At 37.9% G+C, this 13,156-nt stretch overlaps 2 protein-coding genes across 13 annotated transcripts in view; one reads left to right on the top strand and one right to left on the bottom strand.

The window, feature by feature from the left end:
• The window catches only part of AASS (aminoadipate-semialdehyde synthase), a 49,623-nt gene that overhangs the window by 20,890 nt on the left and 15,577 nt on the right, over positions 1-13,156 (top strand). For 5 of the 8 annotated variants that reach the window (XM_051795431.1, XM_051795435.1, XM_051795432.1 and 2 more), the window contains exon 20: positions 993-1,088. In XM_051795431.1, the coding sequence (XP_051651391.1) occupies positions 993-1,088 (96 nt within the window). Of the gene's footprint in view, positions 1-992; positions 1,089-2,883; positions 3,000-3,174; positions 3,264-3,581; positions 3,759-5,215; positions 7,270-11,663; positions 11,692-13,156 lie in introns of those variants that run through there. The other 3 variants (XM_051795436.1, XM_051795429.1, XR_007905884.1) reach the window with 2 other exon arrangements.
• Positions 11,799-13,156, bottom strand: part of PTPRZ1 (protein tyrosine phosphatase receptor type Z1) — a 138,850-nt gene continuing 137,492 nt past the window's right edge. For all 5 annotated transcript variants that reach the window (XM_051795349.1, XM_051795351.1, XM_051795350.1 and 2 more), the window contains one exon: positions 11,799-12,825. In XM_051795349.1, the coding sequence (XP_051651309.1) occupies positions 12,685-12,825 (141 nt within the window). In that variant the 3' untranslated portion in view covers positions 11,799-12,684. The remainder of the gene's footprint in view (positions 12,826-13,156) is intronic.

Raw genomic sequence — 13,156 nt, 5'->3', positions numbered from 1 at the left:
AGAGCTTGCCATACCTCTACCTGCATGGTACCTGCATCCCAGCACGTGGTGCTGAGCAGGGCAGAAGGTATTGTTGGCCCTTTGCGCATGCTGCTGTTCTGCAGAGCAGGAAGCAATCTGTTCAGCGCAGAAGCAATCATCTTCTCAAAGTGCCTTTTAAAGAATAGGTTTAGAAAGATAATGGACTCACTTTAAAAACAGGTGTCACACAGAAGGATCTCACTGCAAGGCCATCTGAGCTGATAACCTAGTGCTGATGGAAGTGGCTCCTAATTATAATTAGCCCTCTTTCAGAGTGCTTTATTTCCACCATTCTGCTTTTTTAGTGTTTCTAGTCACTTGTATGTAAGTGTTTTCAGGTATGCAGCAGAGGTGTGGCAGTGTTAAGGGGATACAAACAAAAGTAAGCAGAAATCCATTGAGACTTCTTTTATTGTGCAGCCTATTGCTGCTTTTGCAGTATCATTCCACTGCTGTCAAATCCTTTTAAATACCATTCTACTGCCATCCTGGTAGTCTCTCTGATATTCCTGAAGGAGAGAAACAAACACACAGGATTCTTATCTTTAAAATCATTATATCTGATTTGATCTGTGATACAATCACAGTGGTGTAAGACTGGAGTGAGCAGAGTTCAGCATTGTAGCTTGTTTATGGGCCAACTGGCTGATACAACCCTGCCTATAATGATGTGCTGGACTTTGAACTAGTGCTGGCCAGCTGAGCCCTTTGATCTCAGGAACCAATGGTACTTGCCATGGAAGTATTTATGACAGAATAAGTCATTAAAGAGGGTATTGAAAAGTAGGGAAGGGGTGGAGAGGGCCTGGAAAAGGCAGTAACCCCACTGGCACTGACTTTTTGTGGCTAACTTGCCAAGAGAATAACACTTAACACTGCCATGGTTTTGTCTATCATTACATTCAAACGAAGGAGAAATACCTCATTTTCGAGTGTTTATTATATTTAACAATGTTATTTTTTTATTTCAGGGATACTCCAAAACTATGGGAGGCTTTGTAAAACTAGGATTAATTAACCCAGATCCTTACCCTTTGCTAAGCTCAACCACACCACCTCTAACCTGGGTAAGTTACTCTGATTACTCTGCCTTTCCTCTATTTTATCCATAGTTTTCTTACTGCTAGGCTTGGATGTACTTAGCATTTCTGAATCTTGTATTGCATCCTGGTCTTCTCTGATTTTTGTTCCTGGAAATTCGAAGACTTTCTTCAGTAGGAATGTAATATAGTGCTGGAACAGGTTCCCTGAGAGACTTTGGAATCTCTGACATTGGGGGCTTTCAGGACTTAGCTAGACAAAACCATGGCCATGTCTTTATGAATTATCTTAAATTTTCTGTTACTCAGAGTCTAGCCCTCAGCGCTGTGAGTTTGCAGTGTCCATATCAGTACTGGCACATGATCTTCAGTGTAAAAGTATGTTTTAGGGCATCAAGAAATAAGAGATCATGCATAAAGGAGTATATTAAAATATTATTTTTCTGTTAAAACTCTATACAGCATTTTTTATGTCTTCTGTTATGCTGCTTTTCTGTCTTGATTTTGGTTGCCTTCATCTTTATCGCAGCCAAGGCATGACTCTGATGTGCTGCTGTTACGTTTGACAACAATCAACATTTTGGTTGGCTCTGTGGAGAAAGCAGGGAATTTCATATTTCAATATGGGGTAAAGAGAACTTATTACTTACCAGGTCTGTTTGTCTGCCTTCTGAGAAAAATTGTCTTCCCTTTTGCAAGCCCCTGAGAGAATAACTGTTCATTACTCAGGTGAACAAAATTCAGATCTGTCTTCATCTTTGTGCTTTTTTAAGCACTAATCTGAAAAAAGACACCAGGCTTGTGCTGTGTAATGGTCTGAGGACAACACAGTATTTTTCCAATGACGTCATTATTTCCAGTTAAGAATGTCTTGATTGTTCTCGGAACCAAGAAAGCAGAAGTTCAAGAGGGCAAAGTCTTCCTTGTCTCTGACTAACTTACAGTAGTTCTCATTTTCCCAAACTCAAGGAGTTTTTGGACAGCCATATGAGAATTACCTTTTTTTTTTGATAATTTTTGTCCAGTTTGAATTTTAGGGTTCAGTTTGAGGCTAGTCTTTCTAGCCTCAGTGAATAAGTATACAGTGTTATGTAATCTGTGAAAATAACTATAAACTCATTACTCTCACTGCAAACATTGACTTAGCAAGGTTTTTACATTTTGGTAGTTTCCCTTTATCTCCTCTGCCTGGGAAGCTCAGGCCAACCTGAGCTTCTAAAGAGACTCTGCAGTTCTTTCTTGCTTCATATCTTGCTTATAGCTCTCTTTATTATCTGTCTTGCTGTGAATGAAGGAAGCATTAATTAACATCTAAGTAATGGCCTTCAGATATGCAAAAAATCTTAAGAAAGCTCTTTGGTAATACTTCCAGGATTTCCAGAGCCTTGTTCATCTCATCAGTCTGTTTCCTTCATTTTGAGAGGGACGTTTTTCATTTCTAATCCAACTGAAAGATATCATATCCTTAAGTTCCTGGCAGTCTCCAGGTGTCTTCTTTTTCATCGTTACATCCTCCCACTGTTCCTTGTTTATGCAGATTTCTATGTTCTTTCTGTACTGCCAGAGGAACTGATAAGACTAAAAAGTAGGGGGAAGCAGCTGAGGGGTGGGGTACAAAGTGTTTTACAAAAAGATAGGCCCTATTCTCACCTGCCGTGATTAAGATTTTCACACTTTCTCACTTTCCCTTACACATAACCTGTCTTGTCAGAAGTCCTGAATTTTAACTGAGCTTAGTGGAGCAGTGGGTTCCCAAAACCTTGACTGAAAAGGGGTGGGAACAAATATCTTCATGAACTGTTTTTTTTTTTTTTTAATGCAGAAAGAGCTCATGTGCAAACTGGTTGGAATTAAGTCTCCTGTTGAGCACCATGTTCTTAAAGAAGCTGTATTTAGCAAACTGGAAAAGGACAAAAGTCAGCTGGAGGCAGTAGAATGGTAAAAATGTTCCAGTGATTTTTGATGTTTTAAAAAAAAATAAAATGTTTGCAATTCTAGTCATTTTGGTTCATGTTGAGACTTAAACTGGTATGCTGAACAAGCTGGAAATTATAAAACTGAGATGAAGCTGTTGATAGGCAATGATATAAGCCTTTCTCATTTTTTCTGCCAGGCTAGGTTTATTGGGAGATGAACAAGTTCCAGCAGCAGATTCCATTGTGGGGGCTCTTGCAAAGCATATGGAGATGAAGTTGCCCTTTGGTATGTGAGAAATTATTCTCATGTGTTTGAGTGGAGCAAGTCCATATCTTTTATCAGCCATAGTTAGATTAGTTTGCTCACCTTCATCAATAAACCTTCATGTTAGGGTTTTTAATGTATTGTGATGTTCTTTACTTCTCCAATTTATCCTTTTCTTTCCCTGTTATGTTTTCAGTTTCATCTTAGTATTCTGTCCTCCTTAATAGTCCTTGCCTTCAGTCACTTCCTTGATACACATGCTGTCCATGTGTAGTGCCTGGCTCCTCAGGAATCTCATCTTGATGTACCTGAAATACAGTTTGTGCGCTTTTCTCTTAGGTACTGGAGAGAGAGATATGATTATTATGAGAAATGAAATAGGTCTCAGGCATCCTTCTGGTCATTTGGAAGACAAATTTGTTGATCTGGTTGTCTATGGCGATAACAAAGGACATTCTGCAATGGCTAAAACAGTAGGATACCCCACGGCTATTGCTGCGAAGATGGTTCTAGATGGTAAGTGGCTATTCTGACTTCAGTAACAGTATTGCAACCCTCTGTATCTTTCTGCTGTAAAAAGCAGATATATAGTCTTTCTGAAGTGTATACATGTATATTTTTTTTAAATTTATCAGAATCTTCCTGTCTTCTTTACAGGAATTTTTAATCTGCATGTTTGGTTGTTCAGTGACAAGTCTTAATTTCCTACTTAATCCATAAAGATTTTAAGCAATTTAATCTTAAACTGGTGTAGAGGAAACCTTTAGCATGATAAATTACAATTGATTATGCCACAGTGAAACAGGTTAACATACACCTGTGCTGAACAAACTAGCTAGTTTCGGGATTGACAAAATTTGAAGCTTATCTGATCATGTTGTATATATATAAACAAGAAAACTTCCTAGTCATTACTGTGTTGAAAGAAATAATATTATTTCCCTGTGCTTGCATTTAATCTTTAGAACATTGCTCCTCTCATGGCTAACCAAAATGAGCAAAACTATGGGTTTTTTGTTGTTGTTCTTATTTTAAAAAGTCCCAGCAACTCAAATTTTTAAGGTTTAGATGCTTTTCACCTAACTGCTGTGTCACAGCTCTATGAATTAAGTTCAAGCTGTGTATGCCACAATGTGTTCCAAACTTTTTTTCCTTATTTTTGATACAGTAGTGATGCTGTGTGAGAATCTAATGCCAGGATTGATAGATCTGCATGTTTAAATATATGCAAAAAGAAAAAAAATGAAAATTTATATAATTGCATATTAATCTTTGCATTTGGGTTGCCCTTGACTGACCGCCAGACTCAGCCACTCTGTCATTCCTCCTTCTCAACAGTATGGGGAGGAAACAAGATGAAAAAGCTCGTAAGTTGAGATGAAGACAGAGATGACTTACTCTTTACTGTCATAGGCAAAACAGGCTCAACTTGGGAGAAAATTTATTTCCAATTAAATGGGTTTCAATAATGCAAAAAAAGAGACAAATTAAAACAACAACTTGCTTTTCCCAGGCTCAAATTCACTTTTCCATTCACTTCTCAACTTCTTCTCTCTCTCCTGAGCAGTGCAGGGAGCTGCGAAATGGGGACTGTGATCAGTCCATAACTGCTTCTCTCTGCTGCTCCTTCCTCTTACTTTTCCTCTGCTCCAGCAGAGTCTTCATCACACTCTGATCCAGTGTCTGGAGCACCTCCTCCCACTCATGATCTGACATTGGTGTTGCAAGGCTGTTTCTCACACTTCTTTCCTCACTGCTGTTCAGTGTCTTGCTCTTTCTTAAATACATTTTCCCTGTATCTGTGGCTGAGGGGCTCAGCTGTGCCCTGCGGTTGGAGCTGGCCAAGTCCAGCACAGCAACCCTGATCTTGCCCTCAGAAGCCCCACGCTGAAGTTACCAAAGCCTTGCTGAGTAAACCTAGTAGAGCCCTAACTCTGGGCTAACTCACTGGGTTTTTTCTACCTTTATTTCAGGTGAAATAGTTGCCAAAGGCATGGTTATACCCTTGACGAAGAATGTTTATGGACCAATACTTGAACGTGTTCGGGCAGAAGGCATTGTGTACAGTACTCACAGTGTTATCAAACAGTAACTGGAAGCAGTGGATTTAACCAGGTCTTGGCTTTGTTTGGTTCCAACCTCTGCCACCCCTTTAAGAATCTCAATTTGAACCAGCTAAAGGCAGCACCTGCCGTTTCATATACAGATGTTGCCTTCCATAAAACCTGCTTTGATGTAGAAACTGTAGATACTCATGAATTTTGGTATTTTCTTCTGAAAATTGATAAGCTTTCATGTACGCGTTTCAGCATCGATCAGATCTTTCCTTAGATCTTTTTCTAAAATATCTTGGAAGGGTTGGGTTTGTTTTTTCTTTTTTTTTTTGGTTATAGTGTATCTTCCAGCTGTATAGGGTTATTAAGACAAATTTAAGCTGAAAGATGTATCTATTAGTGGGTTCTCTTTTGGTGGAAAATTCTAGTTAATGAATTCCATTGATGAAGTTTGCTTGTTCATGTGGTAAAAATTTTTCAGAATAATGGAGATGAAAGTGATATTTAAAATTTTAAGTCTGATTGTTCCTTCCCCTTTAACAGTATTTTTGAATATTTTCACAATAACAATATGCAAGAAATAGTTTAGAAATTCTGCACTACTAGCAAATAAGAACCTGTTAAATCTTAAAAATGTTCAGTTCTTAAATATTTCAAACCTAGATCTTAATATTTTTTTAATCCATTTATAATGAGTGTAAATTTAAATTAATTGGAGGAGGGAGGAAGTTTAAAGCAAGCTTCCTCCCCATACCCTTTCCTGTTACAGGGTGGAAGCTGGTTGCAATATGTTGAAATACCTGCTGTTTTGTGTTGCCTTGTGCTGTGGAGAGAGGACATTAACATTTAGCTAGGCAGCTAGGAAGGGCATTCTACAGTTAATACAGAAATACAACAGTTAATGTGGTTAGAAGCTGCTCCAAATGATGTTTAGTCCTTCCACTTACACTATGTGCCTTGTCCAGGTTAAGTACTGTTACAAAGGGAATAGATTGTGTTGTATATGCAGCTTTGAAATGCAATAGGCTTAGAATTTTTAATTGCCACATTTTAAGTTAGCTTCTGCCCTTCTGCTATCAGGCTTTTCAAGTATTCATTTGGGAGCCTTTGCATACTACTCAGTACAGTGCCACTTTAGACTGATGGGAGTTTGCTGGTGGGCCAGCTCACTTGCTGCTGAGTGCTGTGCTGCACAGATGTGTCTGCCCCCCTCTAGCTGCAGTTTAGTCACATCAGTCCAGAATTGAACTTTAGCCCAAGTGCAGCTTCTCTGTAACAAAGCAGCAGTTGCCTCCTTCCAGTTCAGGGCTGCTTCTCTGGCTTTTGCTTAGGGATTTCTATACCACCTTGCAATGCAAGCATGGCCTAAACTTCACAGTTAGGTCTGTGAGGTGTAATGCTGGGGGCAGATAGTATTTGCACTGGTACCTGTGCAGCTGCCTAGAACTTCCCTTTTCTAAAGCTGAATACTGATGCTGGAAGCTGTCTGCTTTCAACTTTGCTCACAAGTGCACTTTGCTGATAAAAGCACAGCCTTTTACCTCCTGAGAACCATAGTGCTGTAATTACAGTTCTGAGGTGATGGAATTCCAGGTGTTGTTTTGCACAGTAGGAAAAGCAGCCATAACAATAATTCAAGTTTTGATCTCCAAATTTTGCTACTCAGGATTTGGATTTTCTTTGTGTAAATGCAATGAAGTAGCAGCTGCAATAGTTAGGTGAAAGGATCCAAAGGGAGAAGGAAGAATGAAGGGCAGAGTATTATTCTCAAAGAGAATACTGAACCATTGAATGCTTTTGTCATGTCAAATTTGGATTCTGTTAAAGTGCCATGCATATATCAGATGAAATTCCGTTACAGTGCCATGCATATACTGGACGAAATCCTGGCCCCACAAAGTTGTTTCACTTCTCACTGACCTTACAGGCTGTTGGTCTGTTGTATGGATGGTGTAGGCAGCTCCACGTAGATTAAAGACCTACAGCTAAGGATTAAAGTTATACTTGTATCTGCTGGTCCCTTCCAACCCAGTGCTTGGTCAGACCAGGATTTTACTTTAGAATTCTCTGATCCCCCCTTAGCTCCCAAATACACAACCATGGAGTTGTGACTCTGTATATGTGCATGCACTGTACTTGCTTTTCTGCCTTGGAAATGCAGTATGCAAAGAAAATTGGAATTTTAGAAGTATCTAATATTTTTAGAGCACTAAAGAATGAGCACTACAGTGTTTCCCTCAAGAAACACTGCTACTATTTTTGAAACATTTTGTATCGAAGTATATTTCTGTTTCCCAGTGCAATGCTGCATTTTGTTTTCTACATTTAGACTTAAATGAATTTATTATTCTTCTTTTTGTATGAAGATTATACTTCTCAGTTCTCTTTGCATATTATTGGAAAGATAATTATATCTAATACACAAGATTGCTTGAAAAATAAATTTGAAATCCTCTGTTTTGTTGTCATGTCATCTTTACAGTCTAATGAGATGTACATGAATGGGATTTGGTTTTTCACATAGATGGTTATATTGAAAGGATGTCTACACATTTTCTATGTGCATGAAATATGTTGGCATACTTCTTGCTAGACACACAGGAGAAGATTCTTCAGGAATTGTTTAAGCATCCCCATCTATATAATTATATACATATATACATAGGTATACCTGTATATAGACATCATTTTCAGCTATAATCTTAATAGATTAATTTTGCTTAGTAAGTTTTGTTCTTGGGCACAAGGACAACTACTAAACTGGAAAGCTGCAGAACAGTAGATGTATGATATCTCCCTGTGCCCCAGGAAGGCATGAAAGCGTGGTGTCTCACAGCCTGTCTCAGCTTGAGGGCCTTGCTTAGCTGAATACGTGGCTTCACTATCACTGCCTGGGCCAAAAGGCTCTTAAGATCTTTGTTCACATCAGGCTCCAAGGGACAGGTTGTCTGTCATTTTTTCATTTTGGAATTTATGCTAGTGCCAGCTCTTCATGACATGTAAGATCCCAGTTTCTTCCTGAGATGAGGTGCTCGAGCCCCATTACACTCAGGCTGCCTTTCTTGCCTCTGTTTCACACTCTGTCAGCCTCAGATATTCCTACAGGGGAGAATTATATCCCTTTGAGGGACTGGAGTACGAAAGTGGCACTGCTGGACAAAGGGAGTAAGCTCATAGCACAGTAGCTGTTTAAGGTGGAAAAAAATGGGCTATAGTTTAAGGTGGAAAAAAATCAATCAAATAATTGATTATGCTGGAAAACTAAGAAGAGGAGGGGAAAAAAAAAGAAATTTAGCTTTGAGTGTCCAGCAGAATTTATCAAGGCAAATCAGATCATCTCAAATACACTCTGTATAAATTACAGTGTAAGAGTTGTGACTTTCCTGAAAAAAGAAAATAAATTCCATAAACCAAAAGGTTTTATTGCCCACTTAGTTTAGCTCTGGAAGGAAAGAGTGCAATTTGGAAACAGAGGGAGTAGTCATAACGTGGTCAAATGTTCTGAGAGAGATTTGTCTTCCCTCTTGTCCCTTTGAAAGATCCTAATCCAACAAAGCACAAACCTGTGAGAAGTGGATGGTCAGACCTGAGGCTTGCTGCAGGGAAATAGTGAAAACTAAGACTGTAACACAAGACACTTGAGACCCAGCTAGTAGTTGTGTCTTTGTTTCTGTTTTTAACCACAACAACACAATATTGCTCCTCTTCTCCCCAGCCCTGCTTTGCTTATGCTTCAGAACAATTAAGAGAGGAACAAGTTTAACTTTCCTAAACTCATCTTGGAGTAAGTGTTTACCACAGAAAATTTCAACCCATCTGAAATTACTCATTGTCCTAGCACTGTGATAAAAAAACTGTGATAAACATTGCTAACTAATTTTGTCAACTGATCTTCGAAGTCCATACTAAGGTCTTTAGCTAATTTGTTGTACTGATAGCAATGAGTTTGTATGACTCCTGTTGATCACTTATTACTGATCATTGTAAGGCTTTTCCACAAGTATTAAATCTCAACATCACAATCACTAAAAAGTTGGTGATGTTTGGTATTAGTAAATTACTTGTTTTCTTTTTTTTATCTTTTTTTTAGCCTCTACTCACCTATGATTTCTTAGGAGAAAGCCCACTAATCAAGTTTTCCTTGTCACACATGACTTGGAGCTTTGTAAAAAAAAAAATAGATCTTAAACTGATGTTGTTTATTAATATCTTACTTCTTGCAGGAGATACATAACATCTTCTCCACACTTGACCCAGTTTGAAAAGGCGGACTATGTGTCTTTTGAGTCTGTAGCTTGGATTACAAGAAAAAAAATTAATTAGAATATGGCTTTTGTCTGAGAGACGAACTGACACGCATTTATTAAAATCTGTAATCCATCACAGTTGAAGATTATAGAAGATTTTTTTTTACGATTCTTATTTTTTTCTAGATCAGAACCAATATGTGTGAGTAAAGAGATTATCCTAAGCACTTATGTTTTAAATAACTTGTCAGCATGCTAAGATGATGAATGTGATTACAAACATCTAGAAGAAACCTTGACTGACAGCTGATTCCTTGGATTATAAATTTAAAATGTCTGCAAAATATTTAGGTTGAAAGGAACAGTTATATCAAGATTGGATTTTAGGAAGGAGGAGGCCTTTTTTGCTTTTGGTCCATAGTGGCTTGAAAAACATAGTAGAATTAATTTGCCTAAAATTTACTTTTTATATACACCTGTATGAAACTGTAAATACATTAATAGAAAATAATTTCATGCTTTTTATTTTGATATGTGAGGCAACAAGCCAGTTTTCTTTAAAAGAAAAGGCTGAAGAAATAGCACATGATCACTATAGTCCCTCTTGTTGTGTGCTAACATGCAGAAGTATAGTATCTGCTAATAAGGTTATGGAATATGATTTGAAAATAGCCATAAAATCACAAATAATTTCTCTCGTACAGGCACCCCTAGGGATTAGGAAATCAAAAATTGTATAATTTTTGAATGAGAAAGCAAATCTGTATAATATCACTGTCCCTGTTAGACCAGATGTGCAAATGGAGTGTGTCAGCCAACCTAAGTGCTGTAAAGGAACTGGTAAAGAACCCTCAGGCCACTTGGAAAAAGAAGATACTCCCTTTCTCAAAGCACAACCATTAAACACCTTTGTCTGCACCAACTTTGTGCCTGAACACTGTGAAGAATGTGTATGTGTAATTCAACAGTCTTACAAAAATGTGTATCATTTGGGACAATGCACCCATTCTGTACATTTTTAACTCTTGTCACCCCCTCCAACCCCACAAATATTATAAGAAAATAATTCTAGATCCTATTCTTCAAAGGCATTTAACTCAGCTAGGGATACATCACATGTTTGCTTGCACTTAGGAGTCATATATCAGCCTGTTCTTCCTGAACTTCAGAATTGGCAAATATGCAGGCATGGCAAGGACCACAGGGAAAAAAAAGTTGTAAAATTTTTATATTTTATATTTTGAATAAAGATGTCCTGCCTCAGAAAAGTAGGTTCCCTCTGAGTTATTCCATGAACTAATTATGGCTTTGAACTAAAGAGATGAGTACTGCTATCTGCAGGCACGTGGCTTAGACCCCCTGACCTGAGGCTGAACCACCTGCACAGATCCTGAGAAACTGCTGGGCATCAGAGGGGAAGCTGCTGGAGAGGCAAGAGCAAGCAGCTGGCAGGTTTTAAGAAGAATGACACCACACAGGTGGTTCATGGGGAGTTATGTGAGGGAAGGCCAAGCTCTGCTGGAGACATTCTGGAAAGAAAAGCTTGAAAGGCCAGAAATACTAGGGAACTGTTGGTAGTACCATGTATGGCTGAGATGATCTAAGTGGCAGCATCTGACATTACACATTTGGATATGGCTGTAAGAAAACTAAGACCCATGAAGGTAATTAGGTAAGAAGGTTGTTTATCTACAAAGAGATATGTTATTCTCCTCCAGCCTCCTCGGTGCTGCAACCTTCAGTACAATCAACTATCTTTTCTGAGTTCAGAAGCTTACAGAAAATAATTGAGTGGCCAACTTGAAACATTTTTTGTTCTTTCAGTGACTACTTGCTCTATTGCTTCCCAGAGTTTGACTGTTGCCTTGCCAAAGGAGGCAGCAAAGAGCTCAGCAGCTGAATGAATGATCTGAAACAGTCAGCATGGAGAAGTCTTGGGAGGGGGCAGCTAAGGCAATCGGGAGGCCTGGGATAGCCCATTAACCTGTGAGTGACCAGACTGGGAGATGAGCAAGGAGAGGCCAAAGAAGGAGCTAATGTGGGCACTGAGGGTACAGGTGGGAGTGGAGCAGAGATTAAATAATATGAAAGTTTTCCATAAGTGTCTCCTGAACTTGCAGATTCCATGGGAAGTGCAGCCGCCTGCAGGTCAGTGATAAGTCCTTATTCTTGTAAGTAAAAGCTCTCCTACATGACAGTGAAGACTGTGTGGAAGTATAGTGTACTGTACTGTACATGAAAGACTGCTCAGCACAGACTGTAATATTTATATTTATTTTTTGCAATGCCATAGGTAAAAACAATTTAACAATGCCAAATACAGTGTTATTCTCATAAAAACTTCTCATTTCAAAACAAGTGGTTTCTAGTTCCCACAAAAAGTTAAAATCACATGCAGCTATATGAAGGTAAATTGCTTAAGATGCACAATTATATATCAGAAGACTTTGTTAAAATAAAAACATACTGACTACAACTTTTTAACAAGGCAATTACACAGAACTAGAAAACTGACTCTGTAGTAAAATATAAAAATCTACAATTATAAATATAAATTTGGTCCATGGATCACTACAGAAGTAGCAGTATTTACAGTAAGTATCAGATTACTATTCTAAATGTCTAATAGAAGTCTTAAAATGCTGAATGTTATGTAGAACAGTATTTTATTTACATTCTACTATATTAAAAGTTATATTTCTAGCAAATGTAAATTGTTATAAATACAGCAAATAGATCAAATACTAAACCCATTGCATGTTTGTAATTGAGGATTCCCTAACATCTATAAATATGATAATTTTAAGTTAAAAGTAAAGCCAGATAAATCAAAAAACTAATACTGAAAAAATCATACCACAATTCAATTCTTAGAAACACTGTAAAAGTTAGTCCAGACATAACAATGTATTACAAGTAATCTTTCAAGAAAAGGCACACATTGTTAATGATAAGAGTTCCACAGTAAAGTTGTATGTAACAGAAAAGATTGTTGGTTTGAGCAACGGTTGGGATGTGATTATATATAGAGAGACTGCACAGATTTTCCCCACCCAAAGTATAAAACTGAAAATAATAATGGTAAACTACAGGTGTGACTGGTGTGATGTATTGATGTGTACATTTAATTTGATGTGTTAATTAAACTAAAGATTCTAAACTTTCAGCTGCATTTCCATCAGGTAAAGCTGAGCCATTACTGTCCATAGATGCTGAAGGGTTTTCTTCTTGCCTTGTGCTGACAAGGCTGAGAATAGCTTTGTACAGAAACTGGTACTGTTCCTGGAGAAGAAAAGAGGATACAGTCAAAATTAATTAACAGCTGATGTATCAGTCACACATCTGTGCACATGGAGCACAACTGTGCTCCACAATTTATTATGTTACTTACTTAGCAGCTTTATTGATTTTATGACTAATGATTCCCCCTGTACATGATGGGAATATAGTACAGGTAGGGGAGAAAGCTGTATTTTTAAAGAAATATTATATGCTGAATCTGATCCTTGTTAAAGTCAGTTACAAATCTGGGGTAAGAATTTGGGCTACTGTTTGCCTGTTGGCTTTTTTTGTAATTTTTTGTCATCTGAATTCTATCCAGGAAGATTTTTTC

This window comes from Manacus candei, unplaced genomic scaffold (assembly GCF_025592945.1).
Source record: "Manacus candei isolate 608988 ecotype Guabito, Panama unplaced genomic scaffold, ASM2559294v1 h1tg000043l, whole genome shotgun sequence".
In the NCBI taxonomy this organism is placed as follows: Eukaryota; Metazoa; Chordata; class Aves; order Passeriformes; family Pipridae; genus Manacus; species Manacus candei.
Note: the sequence above shows the minus strand (reverse complement) of the source record. Positions and strands in the feature narration are given on the sequence as shown.